This window comes from Petaurus breviceps, unplaced genomic scaffold (genome assembly GCF_028583685.1).
Source record: "Petaurus breviceps papuanus isolate PSGF00001 unplaced genomic scaffold, PetGlider_PUasm1.0 120, whole genome shotgun sequence".
Classification (NCBI taxonomy): domain Eukaryota; kingdom Metazoa; phylum Chordata; class Mammalia; order Diprotodontia; family Petauridae; genus Petaurus; species Petaurus breviceps.
In genome coordinates, this window is record NW_027185627.1 from 4,354,799 (window position 1) to 4,380,254 (window position 25,456).

The window sequence follows — 25,456 nt, forward strand, 5'->3', positions numbered from 1 at the left end:
TTTGATTGGAGGAGGGCCCTGGGGGCAGACTTTTATCCCTAGAGGCGGGGCACTTTGTAGTGAAGAAGGTGCGAGTCCCGTGAAGAAACAGGTAACCCAGAGACCCACCTAAAGGAGGCCGGAGAGAAGCCAGGCAATGTGCTGTGGGAACGGGTCCTGGAAAGAGGTTCCAGGCTCTGGAGGAGCCCCATTCCAAAATGTGAGGCTCCAGAGGAGGCTCCTGGGCAAAGTAGAGGCTGGGGGGAGGCTAGACGGAGAATAACACAATTATTGGGCGGAATCTCAAGGGAAACGATGTAAAAAGGAGGGATAAATACCATATTATAACTGGGACAGATAGTGTTATGCCGGGTCAGGAAGACTCATTTTCCTCAGTTCAAATTTGGCCTCAGAAACTTACTAAGCTGTGTGACCCTGGGCAAATAATTTCACCTTGTTTGCCTCAGTTTCCCCATCTGTAAGATGAACTGGAGCAGGAAATGGCAAAACACTCCAGTATCTTTGCCAAGAAAACCCCAAATGGGGTCACGAAGCGGTGGACACAACTGAGAAACAACTGAACAGCAAAGTCAACAAAACTGGTACTGGCTAAATAATTGAAATATTAATTGATAGAACACTAAATAAGCAAAATCCAGAAGTAATATAGTGTCACAGTACTTTTGTGGTACCCAAGATATTGGAGTGAAATGGGTTCCCATTTATTGGGGAAGGCAGCTGAAAATAGTGGAATGTGATTTTTTTGATAAGAAATGACATATATGAAGAATTAAGAGAAACATGGCAAGACTTGTGAAGTGAAGCAGAGCAAAATAAGCAGAGCAAAGAAAAGTTGCACAATAGCTACAATAATATAAAGGGAAACAACACTGAAAGGCACCAGAAGTCGGAACAATTCAGTGACTTTCAGAGGCCTGATGTTGAAGCAGGAAAAGGGATTAGCTACAAGTCAGGATGAGACCCATCATTGTCAGACATGGCCAGTGTTGGTTTAACCAGTTTTTCTTGAGGAGCAACATAGCATAATGAATAGAGTACTGGGCTTGATATCAGGGAAAACTGAGCTCCTGCATTTGATACTACCTGTGTGACCCTGGGAAAGACACCTCTCTGTAAATCTCAGTAAACTGAAGTTTATTCATTTATATAATAGGTTTGATAATCATAGCTTCTCTGTCGTAGGATTTTTGTGAGGATCAAATGAGATGCTATACAAAGCACTTTGCAAAAAAAGATTACAATATGAATGGGAGCTGTTATTAAAATGCTTTTTTTTAACAAGAGAAAACTCTGTTAGTAATTGACAAATAATTTTTTAAAAAAATAAGATGAAAACATTTTGTAAAAAAGAAAAAAATATGTTAATATACTGGTAGAAGATTGATGAGGGAACAGCTCAAGACCTATAATACTTTTAGAAGTGAAATTTTACTTAGAAAAATCATTAAAGGGAATTAACTGAGTGCAATTGTTTTTCTCATATTTAAAACTACACCATTTAACAAAATCACCTTTTTTCCCCCTTTGGCATTATTGCTTTAAGTAAAGATTTTGAACTGGTGGTACCTACACTGTGTTACAATTCAGAGCACATACACACATTAATACTCAGTATCCTTCAATAAATATATTAAGTAGAGCAAAGAGGATTTGACTGAATCTCAATTCAGAAATACACATTTTGAACTGTCAGAGGTAAATCTTTGTTGCTTTCTTGCTTTTTACTTCTTTGCCTGTGGAGGAAAGTAAAAGGGTCAGATTAGTTAAACTTTTAATATATAATTTCATTTCTATGTGTTTATTGAAATCCACTGAAAATCATAGTACTTGGTATATCAGTTAAGTGGATTTAAATGTCTACTATCTGCCAGGCAGCCAGGCACTTTGCCAAGGGATAGGATACAAAAACAGAAGAAACAGCTTCTGTCCTCAGGGAACTTATTTTCTATTGGGAGAGACTCCCTCCCTCCTTTCTCTCTCTCTCTCTCTCTCTCTCTCTCTCCTTCCTCCTCTCTCTCTCTCTCTCTGTCTCTCCCCCTCCTCTCCTTTCTCCCTCCCTCCTCCCCACTTAAATATATATAAAACATTTGTAAAAAGGATCAAGGGAGCTCAACATGTGCCTTGGCCCTAGTACTATCATCCTTCTAGACCTGTGTGTCATGGTGGACTTCTTACTCTTTTTTAGCCCCATATCCCATCAATGACAAATCCTGTGGATTCTACCTTTAATAAGGTTTTTTGTGGACACTCCCTTCTCTTTGAGACTTCCACAACCAGGTGCAGACACCTCAAGTCTAGATGATTGTAATAGCCTTCTCATTTGTCTCCCTGCCTCAATTCTTTCCCCACTCCACTTGATTGTCCACTCAGCTGTCAAAATGTTCTTCCTAAAGCACACATCTTGCTATGTCACTTCCTATTCAATATCTCCATTGGCTCCCTATTACCTCCAGTATCAAATATAACATGCTCTGATGTTCAAAGCGTTTCATGACTTGACTCCTTCCAACCTTTCTAGTTTTCTTAAACCTAAGTCACTTCCATGTACACTTCGATCCTGTGACACTGACCTCCTTGCTCTTCTTTGCACAAGATACTTCACCTCCCAACTTTGTGCATTTTCATGTGTTGTTCCCCACTCTTGGAATACTTTCCCTCCTTGACTCCTGGCTTCTCTTGGTTTCCTTGACTTTTTTCAAGTTCCAACTAAGATCTCACCTTCTTCAAGAAGTCTTTCCAGCCCTGGAATCAGGAGGACCTGAGTTCAAATGCGACCTAAGGCACTTAACACAAAAACTAGCAGTGTGACCTTGGGCAAGTCACTCAACCCCAATTGTCCTACCTTCCCCCCTCCAAACAGCAAAAAAAGAAAAAAAAGTCTTTCCCAGTCCACCTTAACTCTAGTTCATTCTGTCTTGAGATTAGCTCCAATCTATCCTATGTGTAGTTTGCTTTTACCTAGTTTACTCACATGTTTGCAATAGACTGTGAGCTCCTTGAGTGCAGAGATAATAATAATAATAGTAATTGTTATTATTATTGCCTTTCCTTGTGTTCCCAGTGCTCAGCACAGTGCCTGACACATTGTAGGTACTTAATAAATGCTTGCTGAGTGGCTTCTCCATATGGACCACACATGCTTCATCTCTCTTACCACTAATGCATATGGAAACAAACTCAAGAGGATTTTTTTTTTTGGGGAGTGGCAGAGTCCCTAGCTGCTGGAGGGATCAGGAAAGACCTCATATAGAGGAGATGGAATTTGAGTTGAATTTTGAAGGAGGTTAGGCATTCTAAGAAGCAGAAGTGAGGGAGTATTTTCTAGGCATGGGAGGAAGCTGCATATGAGGAGCAGTAAGAAGTCCAATTTGACTGGACTAAAGGGTTCTTGAAAGCGAGAAATGTATAACAGACTGGAAAGATATGTTAGAGTCAGATTGTGAAAGTCTTTAAATGCAGAGAAGTTTGTATTTGACCCTAGGGAACCTATCACTGGAGCCTCCTAGTTATTAGTGCTTTTTTCCTCCTCAAATTATCTTGGAGTAATTTATTTGTGTACATGTAGAGTGTACAATACCAAGTATGTGCCTTGGTACTAGGATATAAATGCCTTAAAGACAGGGACTGTCTCATTGTTGTATTTAGTACTTAGCATGATGCTTGCACTTTTGGCAGGAGGAAAGTAGAAGGATCTGAACTCTTGGTATGGGAACTCCACTCAGTGAATGCAGAATAGCAACCCCACTGGAACTTGTGGTCTTAGAGAGTTGGTGGGAACACTGAGATATTAAGTGATTTGTCCATGATCTCATAGCCATTAAATGTCATAGGTAGGACTTGAGGCCTTCCTGACAAGTCCTCTATCCTCTGTCTTCTCATAATGGTAATGGGAATTTGAAGAAGATCTTCCCTGATCCCCAATAGATCGAATGTAATCACATAGAACCTGTGGTGGGAGGAGTTTGCTGAATGGGTGGAGCAGAACTGAGAGGAAGATGGGAGTCAGAGCATTTAGGGGGGAGGGAGAGAGAAGATGCAGGCAAGGAGAAAGGTAGGCTTGTGAGTGTGGGAAGGATTTGGGATGGTGATCTCTGCAGTGATAATGTCTGTTAACTTCTTTGTTGCTATGATGGATTTGGCTTTCTGGTGTTAGGATTCGACTTTCTGCTGTGTGGATAAATGTTTTGCTTCTGTCTTCTATATGGAGAGTCAGTTATATTTTGTGATTCAGAACTATGCTGGCATTTTCATAGTTGCTGTCAGTGCTGTAAATATCATGTTGGCATTTCACCTCTACATACACCACACTGCCTCTGATCTTATACATGTAATAGCATGTTACATGTAACATGCAACAAATGTTGAATTGAATTTGGTGGCAAAAGAACTGCATTAGGCACATATGTGATTGCTATATAAAGGCACTTTTGATTTGATTACAATACATCCCAGGCCCTCTAGCCTCTCTTGGCTCTGGAGACTTGGAGATTGGACCTGGGGAGGTTCTTTTGTGGGTTCTAGTCTTGACATGCAGATAAAGATTTCAGTATATGCTAACTTAGTAGTAGTAGTAGAAATAGCCTTAGACTTTGAACTCTATGTGCTGAGTCAGGGAAGAGTTTGTATACTTAAGTAATAGTTTCTAAAGGACCTTTACAGGTCCAGTGTTCAGGTCTAAGTAAAAGTTTGGGCCAACAGTTTCCCTTCAACTTCCCAAATTCAAATATTTATATAGAAGAGATCATTGTACCATATCTGGTAAGAAGTGTACATGTATTACACTCAGGATTTAGTGTTAGTATACAATGCTTTATTTCATTAAAAATTCAATGTAAGTTAACATTATGAAATGACTGCTTTTTAAAAAAATTATGCTGTAGGCATAGGAGGTTGAATCAGTAAATTGAACTTTTCCTTTATCTCTCCTTTGGCTAATAGTTTCTATGGAAAACGACTGATTGATTTTTTTCTCAAATGTTGCTTTAGGGTTTAGAGACCTTATAGGTCATGTTTCAGCTTATAGCAAATTTTTATAGTTCAAATATAAATTACTTTAAATGTGGATTTTGAAATGGAGTTTAAGGTTAAGTAAAGTTCCAACTTTTTAGACAATTTATAACCACATAGGCAGTAGTGGTGCAACAGTGATGAAGGCTACTTAAAATGGGACATAGTAACACACACCCATAACTTCTAGCATGTGAGAGGAAAAGATGTTTAATAAATGCTTGTTGATTAATTGAGTTAAATATTGGTTTAGTTGTTGGAAATAGCATTTCACCATGCTATCAAAGTACTCATCCCCGTCAGCAGCCATAGGAATATAAATCTAGGGCAGATATCAGAGGCTATTAAATTCAAACAATTTCATTTTATAAATGAGGAGCCTGACTCAGGGACGTTAAGTGATTTGGTAAGATCACATAGGTAGTAAACATCAGTGGCAAGATCTGAACCCAGGTTCTCTGACAAGAGGACTATCGCTGTTTCTACCACACCATAACATGTCTCCCTTGAATAAAACTGTTTTATTGACAGTGTTTGTTGATGAACCATGAGCAACACAAAGTCCTTACCCCTCTTTTCTTCTGACAGCTGTGTACCCCACACCAGAGACAAACAAGATGAGCAGCACTCCTGTAATGACACCTAAGCCAATAGCAGCTTTCTGCAAAGCGGTTTTCCTCCAAGTCTCATTTCCTGTTACCAAATTTGAAAAGGTTTTTTTTTGTAATTAGTTTGTGAAATGTTTGTTTCCCCTGTCCAGGGGCTCCAGGAAAGTAATATGCAGTCATTATTTAATATTAATTATTGAAAATAATTCTACCCTAAATCTAAACAATCTAAGTAATGGATTCTTTAAAATTCCCCCTTTCTGTTGCTTATTATGTGCAACACACTATGGTAGGATCTTTATAGGGCTTGTCTCCTGAATGGGAAGAAATAACTATCCTACTGTGTAAAATAACCTGGTAGTATCTATTCAAGGGAGATATTACTCATCTAGGAAGAATATTCTTTGATTCTTTTAAATCATCCATAGATCTGTGTTCAGAAGTCGGGGTAAGTACCCTTGATTTAGGGATTTCTAGAGTTCTGTTTTTCAGTAATGAATGAAATTATGAAGCTTCTGATTCCACTTCAAAGAACCACTCTTTAATTATGGTAAGCATCCACCAAACTTTTGGACACATGAATTTGTCAGGAGGCAGATGGATTTTTTAGAAGAGAAATCATCGAGTAGTCTACCTTTCTCCATTACTCCCTAGGTAGCTCAGGGGGTATAGACAAGTATTATTGCCTGGCTTCTTGTTTTAAAGATGTCTCCTACAAAAGTGAGTGTCTTGAGCTCTAATGGAACATGCAGGGATTATGAGCTTAATGAATGTTGAAGAATCTCTGTCATCCTGCAGAAATATTAGGTAACACAATTGTTCTTAACTTTTTTTAAAGTAGATTCTCTGCAGATTTACTCAGCTGCTGGTTTTAAATCTCACCTGACTCCTGATTGAAAGTGTCCACAAGCATGTCCTGTGTAACTGTCAGAGACCCGTTGTGAGGTTCTGGTGTCACTCCCAGGAGTTTACACATCAGTGGGTAAATGTGAATGCTGTCAAAAGGCTCTGCCAGATGATTCTTCTTGAAATTTGGTCCAAATGCTCTGAATATTGTTTTCATGTCCATGGCTGCATTATCATAGCCGTGATCCCCTTTGTTGACATATAGAATGAACCTCTAAGAAAAAGTCAATAGAGGTTACAGTTCAATGAAATGAAATATTATTGTTAATCTATGGTATTGTGTAATACCTTACAACTTTTGAGAATCATGCAAATGTTATTTTTGCAAATGCAAAAAAATCATGCAAAAATGACTTTCCTCCTCTCTGGGACAGAGAGATATCCAGAAAAAAGATCACTCTTGTGGGATCCAGAAACAAAAATTTCCCATAATTTTGGGATAGAGAGTAAAGAGTACCTGTTCATTTGAAAAAGCTAGAGGGGATTAGGGAAATAAAATATGCTTCCTGTAATATGAAGGCCAAGAATCACTGCTTAGGACAGTCATTGATGCTAATTGTTTCAGTTTTCTCCTGTTTCTTTTTACCCACATCAGCAAGCAATCCAAATCATAATTTTCCAATAGCACTGAAACACTGACTGTTCATCTCTTACCAGAATTAATAAATTTTTCACTGTCCAGAAAGTACAGTGCCCTGCACATCATAACAAACAATCTGGTTTGATGAATACAGAAAGGCTAGACCTATGTAGTCCAAACTATAGACTTGCTGTCTATTTTTTAGGCAACTACTTTGTGGAAGGTGCAGTACTACAATGACAAAACAAAAAGCAGTCCCACTGTGATAATGGGTCAAACATAGTCAACTAGTGCTTTAGGGGTTGTTTTGATGATTCAAAGAAGGCCAAAAATCTACTTTGATTTGTCTTGCTTTGTGTCAGTAATCTTTTTGTGTTACAGAGTTGGTCTTTGCTACTCTAACCTATGAACTTTTCCTATCCTATAGTTCCTAGATTATTGATTTCTTCTTGTAATGTATTCTCCCTGGAAATTGCTTCGTATATATTTTGAATTATTTTTATTTGTACATGATATTCCAGCTTGGACCCTTCTCACTTTTCAATAGAATTCAAATTCCTTGAGGGGACTATTATGATTTTTGTCTTTGTATCACCCCGTGTCTACTGTTGCACCTGGCAGACAGTAAGCATTTAATAAGCACATAATATTGTTGTTAAAAGGAACTTGGGTTTCTTTGTGGTGAAACACCGTGGTATAAAATACAAAAAGGTTGATTATTTTTAGAAGCTATTGAAGGAGAAGTGATTCTTTGTGAAGATTCTATTGCTAAAAGAATGTTAAAGACTATTTCTTATTAAACAAAGATGATTTCTGGATTGTACAGTAGAATTTTGATTTTCCAAGACCCTACTAACCTGTTCAACTATCAATTAACTGTAATTTTAAAATATGCTTCACTATTTAGAAAAAGAAATGATTCACAATAAAATAAATTGATGTTGAAGATTTAATTGAATTCAACCCAATCTCTTGACTTTTATATCTATGGTCCATGAAAATGGTTGTTTTTGATGGTTCTGGGGCAATGTGAGGTCCTTAGTTTTCAAGAAAGGACGAAACTATTTATCCTATATGGTAAGCAAGGAAATCAACATGTATTTTAGATAGATTTTTTTTATCAAGAAGGGGCAAAGAGAAAGGGCTTTCAGTCCAATCTTTAGCTAACCAGAAAATTACATTAATGAGAATACTGTATTTTACCAAGTATTTTGGTCAATCATGTTTACTCTGTGGCACAGTGGAAAGAACATTAGTTTTGGAGTCGGAACATCTGGGTTCATATCCCAGCCCTGCTATTTACTCTCTGTGTGACCTTGGGTAAACTCCTTCAGGTCTCAGTTTCTTTATCTGTAAAATGAGGGGGGTTAGACTAGATGGTCTTTAATGTTCCCTCCACCTCTAAACTTATATATAACTTAGAAATCATTTGTCATATCCCCCTATGATTACAGTGAGCAGTAGAAGACACCATTCCTCTCCTGATTATTTAGAAATGTAATTAATTAGGTCCCTTAATTGACTGAAATGACTGAACAACAACAGATAAACTGGCTAAATGACTACTAAGTATCATGATTTCCCAAGTCCAGCACATCATCAAGGATAGCATTAAAATGACTACAATTTATGGACTCCGAAAGTGTCTTCTAGAATGTATCATTGAACACCCTGGGCACATTTCCACCAGCACGACCAGGCAACAGCTTCACTCTGCCTTCTCAATCCTGGCAATAACTGATTGTCATATGTGTGGATAGACATTGCTAGACCATAAATGCAGTTGCAATGTTATCTTTACATCTAGATCAGTGGGCAAGAGTTTTCTGAGTTATCTGTGAACTAATCCTTTGTAACACAAGGGAGAGTCAGTGATGGAAGTAAATTTAAGCTTATTTTAAAAATAATTCATTTCAGAAACATGGTAAACATGACAACCAATTTGCAAGGGCAGCCAGATGTCTGGGCAGTGGATAGATAGAACATTAGACTTATATTAGGAAGACCAATGTTTAAATCCTACCTCAGAAACTTACTAGTTGTGTGGCCCTGGGCAAGTCATAGAACCTCCTGGCCTCAGTTTCCTTATCTGTAAAATGAGAAAAATCAGAACACCTCCGCCTCAAGGTTTTTGGGAGACTCAAATGAGATGCTGTAATTTGCAACTGTAAAGCACTCTACAAATATGAGTTGTTACTCCTGAGGATCAGAGCTTTTAGGATAATAGTTATAGGGACAGGAAGGGATCCTAGAGACCATTTAGCACAACATCTTCATGTTACAGATGAGGAAAGTGAGAGCCAGAGAATCATCTTTAGGTATAGTCATTATACACATGCAATGATACACATTAACAACAAATTTAGACCTCATACTTTTGTCCTAACATAGTTCTGTTCATACTTTTGTTTCTGGCTGAAATTAGCATGAGAGGCAGTGCAGTATATTGGATAAAGGGCCAGTTTTGACATCAGGAAGACCTGAATCTAAGCCCTGCCTCTGACGTGTATGAACTGGGTTACCATCACTCAATAACCAATAATATAGTAAGTGCCTACTATGTGCCAGGTACTGTGACACTGGGTACAATGATGAAATAATCTCTGCCCATAAGGAGTTTAATTTTCTCTGGGGAAATTATCTCTGTCTAATTGACAAATCATAAGATTATAAATTCTGAGCTGGAAATAAAGCCTTAATGTCCAGCACCTTAATTTTATGGAGATGTTATGTGACTTGTCCAGAGTCACAGAGGTATCCACAGAAGGTGGATTTGAACCCAGGTCTTTTGGATTCCAAGTGCAGTATGCTATCTAGTATGCCATCCTGACATGAAGGGGACTTGCATAGGGTCACATAGGTAGTCAGTGTCTGAGGTAGAACTGGAATACAAGTCCTGTGATTTTATAGTCAGGTAACTCCAGTATTCCAGGTAACTTTTTAAGACTGTACATTACAAGTTAGTTGCCATTGCATCAGTGAAGGGAATTTCCACATTGGGATTTCTACATACAGATGAAATTGGAGTTCTGGGACCATGAATTTTTATTTAGTAAAAAACAGACTTCAAGCATATTCATGTCTAATTAAAAACACTACTATTTGATGATAATTTTTCTCCCACTTGTTAGTAAAAGCTAGTGATGGAAAATGATCTTTTGATCTCTTGAAGGTGCCTATAAACTGGAAAATTCAATTAATTTAGTTCAACAAATATTTATTAAGTGCCTCCTACATATACAAGGCACTCTGCTGGGTGCTGAAGAGAATCACAGGTCTAGAGGTAATCTTCTTTTGGAGAGTGGGTGTGAACGAGGGTGGCTGTGTTTTATAAATTAGGGGTAGGGATGTAATGAGAGAGCTCACTTTATGATTGAGCCAAGAGGCACATCATTGAGTTTCCTGAACTCCCGTACAAAACTGAAAATGGATCATATGATTCCTTTAAGTAAGTTGCATAAGTCTCAGGGTCCCCAGACTAAAATTTTATAAAAGACTCTTTTCATTTGCTAACTGAAAAACCTGCCTTGAGGGGGAGGGCTATCTTTTGTCTGAAGACTGATGTTCCCCAAAGTTCTGTCCCTGGGCCTTTTCTAGTCTCTCTATTTTCTCTCTTGGCAATCTCATGAATTCTTATGACTTCCTACACTATCATCTATGCAGATTCCCAAAACCAGCATCTCCAGCCCTTCCTCTTGTTTGTTGAGTTCCAAGTCAAAATCTCTAGCTGCTGGGGCTTCTTCATGTGGGTGTTCCTTTCACTATACCACATTGTCTCCTTACCATAGCAGGCTGCTCCTCCCATTATAAAACAAATTCTTTTATATCAAGGACTCATTCTTAGACATCTTTGTGCCTAGTATATAGTAGCTCTTTAATAATATTTTTAAAATTGAGTTAAATTTACCCCCAAACCTACATATTTTAGAATGAACTTACCCCATTAATGTTGTAGCCAGGATCACCATAAACCAAGATGGGTAGAATACGGCTGTGTTTGGCAAAATGGAAATGCTCTGGAAACTCTTCTTTCTTATATACTTTTAAGTGAGGATGTGCATTTTTTAATGCATTGTAAATGTCTTCCTCTTTGCCTGGCTTGGGAAGAATCATACCAAAACCACCATAATCCAGTATATCAAATTTCACCAAATCTCTGAATTTAATGTAGTTTTTCAGCAAGATCTCTGTAACATTAGGCTGCTTCTTCACTGTGGTCATTCCATGATCTGATGTAATGATGACATTGAGGTTGTCCTTCAAGCCATTCTTTTCAATGGCTTCTACTAGATAACCAATAGTCCTATCAATTTGCTGGATTATAATTCTTCTGTTTTCTGTCTCAGGGCCTATCATATGTCCAACATTGTCAGGTTCTCCATAGTAAAGGGTTACAAAATCAAAATTCTCCTTGGTGAACCAGTTCATGACAATGTCAATATTTTCCCTCCATTCAGTCTCATTGTCATCAGGATGGGTAAAGGATTCCAAAAGAGACCTCTGCACAGCCTCCCCACTGTAGTTTGCTCCTCCCCCTGGAAAGTGGAATGAAGCAGTTTTCCTTCCCTATAAATAAGAGATGATTTTTAAACATGGTTTGACAGGAGCATTTTTGATGTCATATTCAAAAGAAGCAAAATATAAATTATTGGTCCTTCACTATAAATTCGCTTAATGTGCAAGCATGTCATTAGCCCAAAACAAAGTTGGGCATCATTAGGAACATTGCTTGAGATGATGTCTACAGCTGGATACACAGACAAGTTATAGATGGAATATGACTTTATAGGCCTTCTATTCTTTAACTCTCCCTAGTCTATTTACATTGCAAAAGTTTGGTTGGTCTGCCTAAGCCATGAAAACTTACTTTATTGAAGTGTTTTTTAGGTTTCACAAAGTTCTCATGTGGGAAAGGTCCTGAATAGGTCATCTCATTACTCGTCTTGCTTCTAGGCAGAACTGCATCTGACTTGCTAGACAGAGAGGGCTCTGTCCTGTTTTTAATAATACTGTTTCTTCTAGGCATTCATTCTTGTTTCTTGTATCATTGCCACAAAGATCTTTCTTATATTTAAGACCCTGAACTTAGGTATCTGTCTGTCTACGATTCCTCTGAATATAACCAGTCACTCTTTAAGACCTCCAATTTCTGTATCAGAATACTCCATTGTACTAAACTCACTGAGGGCATATGATATGGCTATAGCTTTGAATTTCTTTTGCTCTTTTGGTCAATAATAATGATAAATGGAGCTTCAGAATGATAGAACTATGAAAACGATTAATCTAATCTAACTGCCTTCATTAGCCATTAGAAGAGAACTAGATATGTTGTTGTTAGTTTTTGTAAACACGGCATAGCGGCCAGAGAGCTGATCTCAGAGTCAAGTCAACAAGCACCTACTATGTGCCAGGCATTGTGGTAAGCATTGGGGATACAAAGAAAGAAAAAAACCAATCTCTGCTCTTAAGGAGCTCACAGTCTAATAGGGAAGACAACATGCAAACGACTAGGTACAAAAAAGATATGGACAGGATAAATTGGAGGTGTTTTCAGAGGGAAGGAAGACTAAGGAGAACTGGGTATGATTTCTTACAGATGGTGGGCTTTTGTTGATACTTGAAGCCAGGAAAGCCAGGAGGCAGAGAGTAATAGGTACAGAGTTCCAGACAGGAGTGATAGTCAGTGAAAATTCCCAGAGTTGGAAGATGTCAGAAAAACCTGGGTTTAAGTCTTCTCCACTGGTTATATGATCCTGGGTAAGTCACTTAATCTCTCAGTCCCAAATAAACTCTCTTAAGATGCTTAAGTTACAGAGAAGGTCTTGATCCATATAGGTCAAAGAAGTTTCTTCCTCAGGGGCACCTTATGCTAATGAAATTTCCTATCTTGTCCAAAAAAGAGATAATTAAACATTACTTGATTTTCAGTGATAAACAAAGGCATAACACAAATTTCTTCCATGATATACATTGATCATCCCAATACTGCACCTGAATATAAATGATTTAAAGCAATCACTTCAACTCTTTTTTTTTTTTGGAGAGGAACAGTTTTCTTTGGTTTTAGCTAGAATATTAGTTTGAAGAAGCAGTGTGGTATAGTGGGAATGGATAAAGGGATGGCCTTGAAATCAGGAAAACCTAGGTTGAAGTCCCGACTGATCTCTAGTAGCTGTGAGACAATAAGCAATTCATGCAACCAACCCATCAATGAATGCCCCTAGTAATTCTCTAAGACTTGCAGTTAAAGATGAGTTTCTGATTTGTTTCAGTGGAGCATGTTTCTATACCACAAGTACCTTACATTTATAATTTAAGTCACAGGTCTTGTCATTCCATCCCCCCCGCCCCCCCAAATTAACTTGAAGGACTTAGCGTTTCTGCAACATTTTCTACATCACCTTGGATTTGAAAATGTTGAAAAATATTCTCAAACCAAAAGTATTCATTGGACTGAAGGTGGGGTAGATGTTGAGAGGAAGAAGGGAATAAGAATGTTACCTTTGTGTGGAAAGTTGAGGAAACAGGGAATTGTGTATTTAGAAGGAATTGGGTGCTTGAAAATTTGGTCAGTAAGTGAAAGTGGAAAACTATGACTAATGTTCAAAATCAAAACTTTTCTTATTTTGAGGAAAAGCAAGGAAAGCAGTTTGGAAGTTATTTGTGCCCATCGCCTTAGCTGAGTTAGTCTCTTGCCTGTTGGTGAGAGATATTTTGCTTCCAAAACATCTCATTTTCATTTTAATCAAAATGATGACAGTGGTTACTTAAATTCTTCCTTTTGGGCCTCTGAATGCGTTGGTCTGTGTAACCTATATGGGTACCACAGAAAATGCTTCCTGATGTTAGAATTTATATGGTTATTTGGGTTTCCAAGGCCATCAAATAGGTAATTGGTATTCATATCAATTAGCAATAAGTATAGAAGATTACAATTTTTAAAGGTTAGTATATTGTGATCGTCAATATAAATTTACTTTCCCAGGATGATGAAGACAATGACTACCACTAGTAGTTTTTTTCTTTTTCTTTCATTTCTCCTCCTCCTCCTTCCCATTCCTCCCTACCTCCTCTTTTTCTTTCTCCTCATTCTATTTCTCCTCCTCCTCTTCCTTTATACTGCTATTTTAAAATGAGTTTTGCTGATTTTTACTTCTAAGCTCCAGCATTCTCTCCTGATAGAGTCAAATTATTCAGAGCAAATATGTTAGTAGGTTTCCATATTGGTTTTATACTTTGTCTACCTCTCCTTTTCAAGGGTAAGTGGCACTATTTTTAATGCCTGAATTTTTTTCAGTAAGGCCTAAGAATAGCTTGATAATGTGGAAGTGAGACTGAGAGAGGTTAAATAACTTGCCCAGGATTACATAGCTAATAAGTGTCTGAAGTAGGATTTGAATTTAGGTCTTTTCTGACTCCAAGGTCAGTACTCCATCCACTGTATCTAGCAGACCCTCTTTCTGGACTGTTGGTTCAATTTCAGCCTTCTCAAATTGGATGGGTAGTAGTGAATCTAAAGGATTGGTTCCAAAAAATTTTTTTAAATAGAGGTCAGCTCATTATTTTTAGTGCCTTTATTATTCACAATAAGGAAAGGACTTTGGCCAACATTGAGATGCATTATATAGGCATTAACATTCTTCCAGGCTGGAGCTGTTGGCTCCTTCTTGCTTCCCTGCTTCACTGAGTTAGGATGGGATTTTCTTGGAGATTTGGTTAGTGCTAGGAAATGAAAATCTGGCTGTCAGACTTCACACATGATTCAAATCCCCCCTTGGTAGTAACCTAATGCCATCCTATTACTGATACTTATCAGCTGTGATTCTATTACTCAGCTTATTCCTTTTGCTCTTTTCCCCTATTAACATTCCATATAAATCTTCTGGACACAGGTGAAACATTCCTTTATGTCTTTATGGTTTCTGAGTCTCATAGGCATGGCTGGATGAGTTTCTCTGAAGATCAGGAATTTAGAACTTTGTAAAATATCCCTGCCATTCATCAAATTCTTTTCATTGTGCCTTCATTTAAAGTCTGGGCCTGCTCCAAATGAAATGCTCTCATTCTTTGTACCTGACCATTAGCAAGGTCTTGCCAGAGTATAGATTCACTTGTGTGCTGTGAATGATGGGATGTCCACTCCTAAAGGCAATCAGGGGACTCAATCATTATTTAAGCTTCATAAGCCATGGGCCCATCAATTACCATGCATCTTTATAGACTCCTGCAACATTAGTCTCATAGAAGGAAAATATTTCAGCCATATCAAAGTTTCCTGTATCAGTCTCACAAAATTCTTCTGGAATAGGTTCTGTAAAGGGATGGATTTCCTGTTGATAGAGATGATGCAAACTACCCTCAGCCCAGCAGCCATGGTGGAGACTTGCCTGACAATGTGGACATGCTCTCAAAAGCCAAATTGGGACACGAAGGATCATTGTTCTTAAGAGATTGACCTATGGCCATGAGTTCACACGAATTGTGGCAGATTTTGCTTTTTCTCCTCAGGGAACTGGCTAACTGCCCTGGCTTTGTGGCAGAGTCCATAGACAGTTGAGCGAGACTCAACAATTTGACATTCATCTTCCAAATGAATAGCAAGTCGTCAATCCATTCTTCTCCTAACAGATATTCTTACTGCACAGCCACTTACAAATTCAGCACAGAGGAAGAAAGTTCAGCATATGAATGATGTGTAGAAGGAAAAAAAAGCACTGGAACTCCTCAGATGTCAATAAGACAAACACTATGAATAAGACAAATGATAGCAAAAGAACAATGCTGGAGTAAGAGAACAGAGAGGCCAAAGGATATGAATAGTAAATTAAGGAAAACTATTCAAGTCCCACTTAAGAGTCCAGAGGATTAAAGAATGCTAGAATTGGAACATGCTGTAAATCTTCTGTCCCATCAGCTCATTTTATATATAAGGAAATGGAAGCAGAAAGAGGTGAAGTGTCTTACTTAAGGTCACGTAGTTCTCTAGAGTGGTAGAGTCAAGAATAGAATCTGGCTCCTCTGACTCCTCTGATTTTACCAAGTAACATCTCTCCCATATACCCCCTTCTTTCCTCTGATACTGCTACCACTCTGGGCAGGACTTCATGCTTGTTCTTCTGGTTGGTCTCTCTGCTTCCACATTCTATCTGCTCCATTCCAGCCTCCATTCAGCTGTTAAAGTAATCTTAAAGCTTAGGTCTGATGATGTCATTCACATTTTCACCAAAATCCAGTGTCTCCCTATTACCTCCAAGATCAAATTTAAATTCCTCTCTTTTGCTTTTGCCCTTCGTAATCTGGACCCTTTCTGCCTTTCCTTATTCCCCTCTATGTATGTACTCTCTGATCTAGGGACACTGGCTCCCTTGCTGTTCCTTGTATAAGACAATTGATCTTCCAGCTCTGTGCTTTTTCTTTTTGCTTTTTGGAGGGGGGAAAGTAGGGCAGTTGGGGTTAAGTGACTTGCTCAAGGTCCCACGGCTAGCTTTTGTGTTAAGTGTCTGTGGTCAGATTTGAACTCAGGTCCTCCTGACTCCAGGGCTGGGTGCTCTATTCACTGCACCACCTAGCCACCCCAGCTCTGTGCTTTTTCACTAGCTATCCCACACTCCTGGAATTCTCTCGCTTCTCTCTCTGCCTCATGGCTTCCTTCAAATCTCAGTTTAACTCTTACTTCTACAAGGCTTTCCCTATCCCCTTTAATGCTAGTGACTACCTTCTGAAATTATCTGTGATTTATCCGGTATATAACTTGTTTTTACGTAGCTGTTTACTTACTGTCTTCCACCTCCCCATCAGATTGTTAGCTCCTTGAGGGCAGGGACAGTTTTCTTTTTTTTACTTTTCCCTTTATCCCAGAGCTTTGCACAGCACCTAGCACATGTAGGCACTTAATAAAAGCTTGTTGACTTGGTATTCTTTCTACTACACCATGAAGAAAGCCTGTCATGCTATATTTAAAATTTTGGGACTAGAGTTTTTAGGTATAATTTAATCTATTTGAAGAAAATATTTGTTTTTAATTTTCTGTCTTTTAAGTTCAAAAATGGAGGGAAAGGGTACAAGAGGAAGGAATCTAACAAGTAGGGATGGCATGAATATGAGGAGAGAGAGAGAGAGAAACTCATCTTTGGGACCTAAAACTCCCCTAAGAGTCTCTTCAAATGTCGACTGTCTGAGGTCAGTTCAACAAATACCAAAGTGAAAAGCATCCTTTAGGGTAAAAATTCATGGTGGTTTTTCAAAGGTCAGAGCTAAAGCATTAGACTGAAAGAACAGAGCAAAAGTAAGTCTTCTTTACCAGTATCCCTTGAAGGATGGTGTATAGTCAAAATTCTGATCCTATAACTAGTAGTGACATGAAAGATTTTGGACCTAAGGGTTAGTGACTGAGGAAAGCCTGCTCAGGTCTGAATTCTTTCTTTTTTAGGTCACAGATGAATAACTACTTGGATATCCTTATGGTATTATCATTCATGAGACAAGTCCTAGATTTTCCTTCTAAGCTGGAAACAGTCTTTTAGCTTGAAAGCTAAGAACTTTTTGTTTTTTTCCCCTACTTAATAGTATTTTATTTTTTCCAATTACATGTAAAGATAGTTTTCAACATTGACTTTTTTTTTTCCTTTTTGGAGGGGAGAAGGCAGGGCAGTTGGGGTTAAGTGACTTGTCCAAGGTCATGCTGCTAGTAAGTGTTAAGTGTCTGAGGCTGGATTTGAACTCAGGTCCTCGTGACTCCAGGGCCTGTGCTCTATTCACTGTGCCACCTAACTGCCCCAACATTCACTTTTATAAGATTTTGAGTTCCAAATTTTTTTTCTCCCTCCCTCCCCTCTCCCCTTCCCAAGCAATCTGAGACAGGCTATACATTTACAATTATATTAAACATATTTCCACATTAGTCAAGTTGTGAAAGAAGAATCAGAACAAAAGGGAAGAATTAGGAGAAAGAAAAAAATATATTAAAAAAAGAGAAAATAGTATGCTTCAATCTGCATTGAGATTCCATAGTTTTTTCTCTGGATGTGTATAGCATTTTCCATCATGAGTCTTTTGGAATTGTCTTAGATCATTGCATTGCTGAGAAGAGTTAAGTCTATCAAAGTTGGCCATTGCACCATGTTGCTGTTACTCTGTACTGAATTCTCCTGGTTCTGTTCACTTCACTCAGCATCAGTACATGTAAGTCTTTCCAGGTTTTTCTGAAATCTGACTGCTCATTAGTTCTTATAGAACAGTAGTATTCCATTACATTCCCATACCACAGCTTGTTTAGCCTTTCCCTAATTGATGGGCATTCCCTCAAATTCCACTTCTTTGCCACCACAAAAAGAACTGCCATAAATGTTTTTGTGTATGTGGCTCCTTTTTTCTTTTTTATAACCTCTTTGGGATAAAGACATAGTGGTATTGCTGGATCAGAGGTGGAGAAGAAGGAGAAGAAAGAGAAGGAGGAGGAAGAGGAGGAGGAGAAGAAGAAGGAAAAGGGAGAGAAGAAGAAAGGAGGAAGGGAAGAAAAGAAAGAAAGAAGGAAAGAAAGGACAGCATTCCCCAACTTCTGCTGGATTTGGCATGTTGGACAGTTACTACTACTCTGAGGTAACATAGTAAAGACAGTTAATATAAAACATTCTCTAAAGAACCTGGCTCACTCCTTCCCATAAATACACAGAGTATCCATGGGAGGAGTAAGTTTAAACTTAGACCATGATATTAGTGAGGCACACCGCTGCATATGCTATTTTTTGAAGCCACAGGTGACAGCTGAATGACAGAGGCGCTAGTCCTCTGTGAATACCACATACACCCTAAACCATCATATGTGTAGGTATTGAAGATACAAAGATGAAAAATTACACAGTCCTAGCCTGTTAGCCAATTGGTGTAGGACTCTTTTTTATTGGGTGATGAATGCCCTTCCCTGCATGAGGAGTGCGGGACTCTTTTTTTTTTTTCAAATATAGACTCGAGAGTTTATTTCCAGATAGAGGTTATGAAATAATGAAATCCAAGGGTGGAAACAAAAGGCACCTCATGTAGAATTCAACTAACAATATGTTAGCAAAGATGTATTGAACAAATGTCTGAGGAATGCATATTTATTAACACAAATATAATTTATGCTCATTATTTGGATCAAGGTCTTACCACCAGAAATTACAGAAAGGTAATCCTTGAGGAACCCAGATTTACTGATTGATACAGATTGGGCAATTGAGTAATGCATGCATGCTGCTGAGGCCTGCAAAAATTTAGTGTGTATTGAATGCCCAAAAAGAAACAACCAGGTGACTTGAATCCTATAACAGAAGTTCATTATTCTTTTTTTTTTAGGTAGTTAACTCTCTTCCTTTATTTTTATAGCTCTGATTTAAAAAAAAATTTTCAAATGCTTTATTAACTTCTGATTTACATCATTTATTTCCGCCAGATTTTGAGTTACAAATTTTCTCCTCGTTTTTCCCCTACCCACTGCCCCAAAATAGCAGTCCAATCTGCTCTCTCCCATACCCCTTTTGACTTCTCCAGTGGATCTCTATGCCCCAGTGTTTGTATTCTTATTTCCCAATTATATGTAAAATAGTATTAATAATAGTATATATACATATATATATATTTGAATATTTGATTTTAAAACTTTGAATTCCAGATTCATTCCCTTCCTCCCTTGTCACCCACCCTTATTGGGAAGATAAGCACTTCAGTATAGGTTGTACATGTGTGGCTAAAGCAAAACAATAACATAGTAGATATATTGTAAAAGACTGACTATATTTCCCTCCCTCCTATCACATCTCCTACTTGTTCTGTTCTCTACTTTGATCCCATCCCTTTTCAAAAGTGGGTGCTCCCAACTTCTTTCCCCCACAGCCTGCCCTCCCTTCCATCATTCCCCCTCTCATCTTCTTCTCCCCCTACTCTCCTGGAGGGTGAGATACCCTATTTAGTGTGTATTTCATTCCCTCCTCAAGCCAAATTCAATGGGAATAAGGTTGACCCATTCCCTTTTGCCTTCCTATTCTTCCCCTCCATTGTAACCATTTTCCCTTGCCTCTTCTATATGAGATAGTTTACCCCATTCTGTCTCGCCCCATCTCCTCTCATTATATTCCTCTCTCACCTCTTAATTTCACCTTTTAAGTATCATCCCTTCCTGTTAAATTGGTCCTGTGCCCTCTATCTATGTATACCTGTAAACATATATACACACATTCACATATGTATTTATATGCCCATATACCCTCATATATACACACACACACACACACACACACACACACACACACATATATATATATATATATATATATATATATATATATATATGTATGTATATTTCCATTCCCTTCAACTACTGAGAAAAGTTTCATAAGTTACAATTATTGTTTTTCCATGTAGGAAAGTTAATAGTTCAACTCTGATAAGTTCCTTATGATTTCTTTTCCCTGTTTACCTTCTCAAGCTTCTCTTGCTTCTTGTATCTGAATGTCAAATTTTCTATTCAACTCTGGTTTTTTCAGCAAGAATGCTTGAAAGTCCTCTATTCCACTGAATGACCATATTTTCCCCTGAAACATGATACTCAGTTTTGCTGGGTAGGTGACTCTTGGTTTTAATCGCAGCTCCTTTGCCCTCTGGAATATCATATTCCAAGCCCTTCTATCCCTCAGTGTAGAAGCTGCCAGATCCTGGGTTATCCTGATTGTGTTTGCACAATATTCAAATTGTTTCTTCCTGGCTGCTTGTAATATTCTCTCCTTGATCTGGGAACTTTGGAACCTGGCTTTAATATTCTTAGAAGTTTTCTTTTGGGGATCTTTTTCAGGAGGTGATTGGTGGATTCTTTCAACCTCTATTTTGCCCTCTGGTTCTAAAACATCAGGGCATTTTTCTTTGAGAACTTCCTGGAGGATGGTTTCTAGGTTCTTACTTTGATCATGGCTTTCAGGTAGTCCAATAATTTTTAAATTATCTCTCCTGGATCTATTCTCCAGGTCATGGATTTTCCCATGAGATATTTCACATTGCCTTCTATTCTTTCATTAGTCTGGATCTGTTTAACAGCATCTTGATTTCTCATAAAGTCATTAGCTTCCATTTGCTCCAATCTAATTCTGAAGGAATGATTCTCCTCATTGAGCTTTTGAGATTCTTTTTCCATCTGACAAATTCAGCTTTTTAAGGCATTCTTCTCCTCATTGCCTTTTTGAGCCTCTTTTGCCATTTGAGTTTGTCTATTTTTTAAGCTGTTCTTTTCCTCAGTCAGGCTGTTGACTCTCATTTCATAATTTTCTTGCATTGTTCTCATCTCTCTTCCCAATTTTTCCTCCACTTCTCTTATCTGCTTCTTAAGGTCCTCTATGGCCTGTAACCAGCTTGTATTTTCCTTTGAAGCTTTTGGTGCAGGAGTTATAACTTCAGTGTCTTCCTCCTGTTCCATGCTTTGCTCCTTTTTGTCCCCAAAATAGGAGTCTAATGTTGGAATCTTCTGTCTGCTTTGTTTCTTTTGCCTGGTCATGTTGCCCCTCAGTCACTTGACCCCTGGGTTTTTTGCCACAGTAGGACTCTGCCACCAGACAGGGGAGCTTTTGTCCCAAACACTGGAGTTTTCTCAGCTGCCGGAGGTATTAGATGGGTGCCCTCTCTGAGGTCTCCACACGCTCTGGCAAGCTGGACACACACCCCAGGACCTCCACCCTAGACTGCAATCCAGATCGAAGCAGGTTAAAGCAAGAGCGATTACCCCTCAGACTGGTGCTTGGTCCCTCTATACTCTGCAGGCCAGGAGGTGAAGCTGTCACGTGGCTCGGGCTGGCTGCGCAGGAGTCTCAGCGGCTTCTCGCCCCAGGGGCAAAAGCCACGTACTCCCACCTACTGGGTCCCAAAGTCCACACTGCACTGACCTCTCACTTTGTCCTTCGCATCTATGTGTTGATAAATCTGGAAACAGCCACAGCTGCTGCTGATCTGGAGTCCCTCCAGCTGGCGGCTGGTCAGGCCCACCCTGGGGCTAAAGCCTTGGAGTGGGGCTGGGCTTGGCATTCAGAGCACTGGGCTGGCCAATTCCTGCTGGCCTGCCGGGCTGTCCTCAGTGGGAGATTAGCTTCTCTGTGTCATTTTGTGGGTTCTGCAGCTCCAAAGTTTGTTCAGAGTCCCCTTTTTACATGGATTGGGGAAGGTGGAAGCCGGAGCAGTGGGGAGGTCCTACTTCTACTCCACCATCTTGACTCCCCCCCGCCCCTTGGGGACTCTTTAAGCCAGAGTCCTTCTTCTAGACTCTTCAAGACCAGTCTACTTTGCATCTTCCTTTGTGGCTCTTTAGGGTCAGCCCTCTCTGGGGACTCATCAAGCTTTGAGTCTTAATCAGAAAGTGGTGAATTGCTTGAAATACTTGTGGCTTTTTCAACTTCAAGAGAGAAGAAGAAGCTGACCCCACTTCAGGTTGCTGAAGGAAAAGAGTTGGGGAACACATGGTAGGAGTGAGCAGGCTTCATCATGCCCTGATTCCTAGTTTGCCACTTTAGAAACTTTGGGGAGCTTCTCCTTGGGTGAGATCCAGGACACTTCCTGAGCTAAATTACCTTGCTCCCAATGGGAGAACTCTTCCATTTTGTATTGTCTAGTATATATTCTCCTATGCATACTTTCTTTGATTTCTGTTTTGCTACTATTTGGATAAATGGACTTCTTTGCTATTTGCTATGTATGTTTATTGGTATTAGAACTGGTATTAGGTGGGAAAGCAGTCAAACCTTGGATATAGAGATTGAGATCCTACTTCCCCCCAAAATGGCAAAGTGATCAGAAGTTAAATAAAATCCGATCATACCCCCTAGACTAATAAGATTTAAGGGAACAGATAGACATACTTGTAGCCTAGTATGCCCCCTCTCTGAAGAGAGCAGAGCGACCTTTGGCTCCAACCTACTGCTTCCCTTCTTTGTAGGAATGAAAGTCTCCTTTGGAGAAAGTGGAGGGTGTGGGGAGAAAGGCTAGAGATGTCTGTTCTGCCTCCCTTTGAGCCACACAGAAGGACAATATCCTTGCTATACATGGATCCTCACTACACATATGGGACCTACATTCTACCTTCTTTCCTTACATATACAAATATAATGTACATACTTGTGAGGCTAAGTGTATTTCAGGTAAAGTCTAACAATCACACACATATGTATATACATATATATATATATATATATATATAGAGAGAGAGAGAGAGAGAGAGAGACATATACATACACAACCACAAATACATGCACATATATGTATAGTACATACATACACACATATAAATATGTCTTTCTCTCCCCTCCCATCACCCTCTACCCCAGATTCTAAGAACTACAGTTAAAGCCCTTTGAGGTTGGGAACTGCACATTGTTCATATTTATAGTTCCTTCATTAGCTAGGGCAGTACCTTGTACTCAATAAGTACTTGTTGATTTGCATAAGATAAATTAGTTTCAGAACACGCCAGTCATATTGAAGTCTAGCCTTTGGGTTCACTGAAACAAGTGGGATTAGTGATGTGAGGCCAGGTTCACTAGGCTATTCCTCAAAACTGGAACTTATTTCTGGGATCAGGGGTCAACATGGTGTCAATCCCAAGGGAACAGGGACATATGGTCACCAGACTGTTAATGGATTGTTCTCACTTGACTGCTCCCTCAGCCTGTTTTCTTGGCCATGGACATACGAGGTGAGGTCTCTGGCAGTTCTCCTAGAGACTTGGACAGTACCTGCCTCTGGGCGGTGATCCAGAGAGGCAGCACACCATTGTCCCACCACTCTGACTTCTTCTGTGTGTCTTTGAAGGAGTACTTCCAGAGTGTCTCTGTGTTAAACATCATGTTGTGAATGACTCCGTGATCTTCGATCCACCGACCTGGTGAATAAAGGAGTGAAAGTACTGGGATACTTCAGAGAAGGACAAGGTCTTAGGAGAGCGATGAATACATCTTGGGCGTGAGACTGCAGGGAATTAAGAAGATTTTCTGTTACTAGCATTCAAGCAGCAGACATTTATGAAGCTCCTACTGTGTGCCAGACACTATGCTAAGTACTGGGAACACAGAGGCAAGTCTACCCAGTGCATAAGAAGCTTTCTTGTAGGCAAGAAGTTTGTAACCATATGGGGTCTGTGGAAAGATTTCAGTGGGTTTGTGAACTTGGATGGGGGAAAAAAAATTCTGATCTTTATTTTCACTAACTTCTAAATGAAATTTAATATTTTCTTCCCATATGTGAAAACATTCTGAGAAGTGATGTGTAGGTATCACCAGATTCCCATAGGGTCCATGACACACAGTAAGGTTAGAACCCCTGCTCTAGGCCTGAATGCTTTGTGGACAGCAGAGCTATCTATACTCATTCTGTTTGTCTTTCATGTTGTCCACCTCTAGTCACACATGTCCTTGATACCTTTTTATGGTGCTTTACATACAAACCATCTATGTACAGGGGCTGGGGAAAAATGAGATGGTCCCTGTCCTCAAGGAGCATCTATTGGGTGGATACATGTCCATAGATAAATAAACGCAGGATATACACACATACACATGGTGCATATATAAATTATAATGTGATTTGGAGGAAAACCATTAACAAATAGAATCAAAAAAAGCCTCTGGAGGGAAATGGCAGATGAGCTGAGACATGAAGGGAACTAAAGGTTTGTATGAGATGGAAGCAAGGAAGAAGAGTGTTTGAGGTATGTGGGACAGCCTGTGAAAAGGCAGGGAGTTAGAAGATGGATCTGTATATCAGGAACAGGAAGCAGACCAGTTTGGCTGCAGTGTAGACTCTATGAAAGGGAGACATGAAATCAGACTGGAAAGATAGGCTGGGAATCCGATTGGGAAGGGTTTCAAATGAAAAAAAAATAGTTTGTATTTTATTTCAGAAGATGAGTGTGGGTAGTATTGTCTGAGGATGGACAGAGATGGGAACATAGGGAACATTTCTACAACATGGGACTCCCTTCCTTCCCAGATCTCTTTCTCTATGAGGGAGATTGTGTTTCCAGAGAAGGAAACTGAAGCATCCTGGAACATATCTTTCTAACCAACTCACCTTTGGAGTTAGTGACATGCTGACTTTGAGGTGCTGTTGGGACACAGAGATGCACTGTGGACATTTAGGACTTAAGATCTAACTTCCTATATTGGTCTGTCTGCTTCAAGACTCTCTCTACTCCAGTCTATCCTCTAAATAGCTGTCATAGTGATTTTCCTAGTGTAAGTCTGATGATGTCACACTCCTACTTGATAATCTTCTGGGGCAGCTAGGTGGTGCAGTGGATGGAGTGCCAGACCTGGAGTCAGGAAGACTCATCTTCCTGAGTTCAAAT

At 39.2% G+C, this 25,456-nt stretch overlaps 1 protein-coding gene across 1 annotated transcript; it reads right to left on the reverse strand.

Annotated features, from left to right (window-relative positions):
- Positions 1–38: 38 nt before the first annotated feature.
- Positions 39–25,243, reverse strand: LOC138162758 (ectonucleotide pyrophosphatase/phosphodiesterase family member 7-like). Its single transcript, XM_069090168.1, has 5 exons — positions 25,180–25,243; positions 23,847–23,992; positions 11,041–11,667; positions 6,498–6,735; positions 39–247 (listed from the first exon to the last, which is right to left on the reverse strand). Exons 1-5 carry the CDS (start codon positions 25,241–25,243, stop codon positions 39–41), a joined length of 1,284 nt encoding a protein of 427 aa, XP_068946269.1.
- Positions 25,244–25,456: the final 213 nt, after the last annotated feature.

Bases quoted from the DNA above. Each gene is read 5' to 3' on its own strand.
- LOC138162758 (XM_069090168.1), bottom strand. From the start codon at position 25,243: ATGTCCACAGTGCATCTCTGTGTCCCAACAGCACCTCAAAGTCAGCAT. The intron at 6,736-11,040 runs GTAAGTTCATTC...ACTTTTTCTTAG, and splicing joins CTGGCTACAACATTAATGGG to AGGTTCATTCTATATGTCAA. The intron at 248-6,497 runs GTGAGATTTAAA...TTCTCCGTCTAG, and splicing joins CACTTTCAATCAGGAGTCAG to CCTCCCCCCAGCCTCTACTT.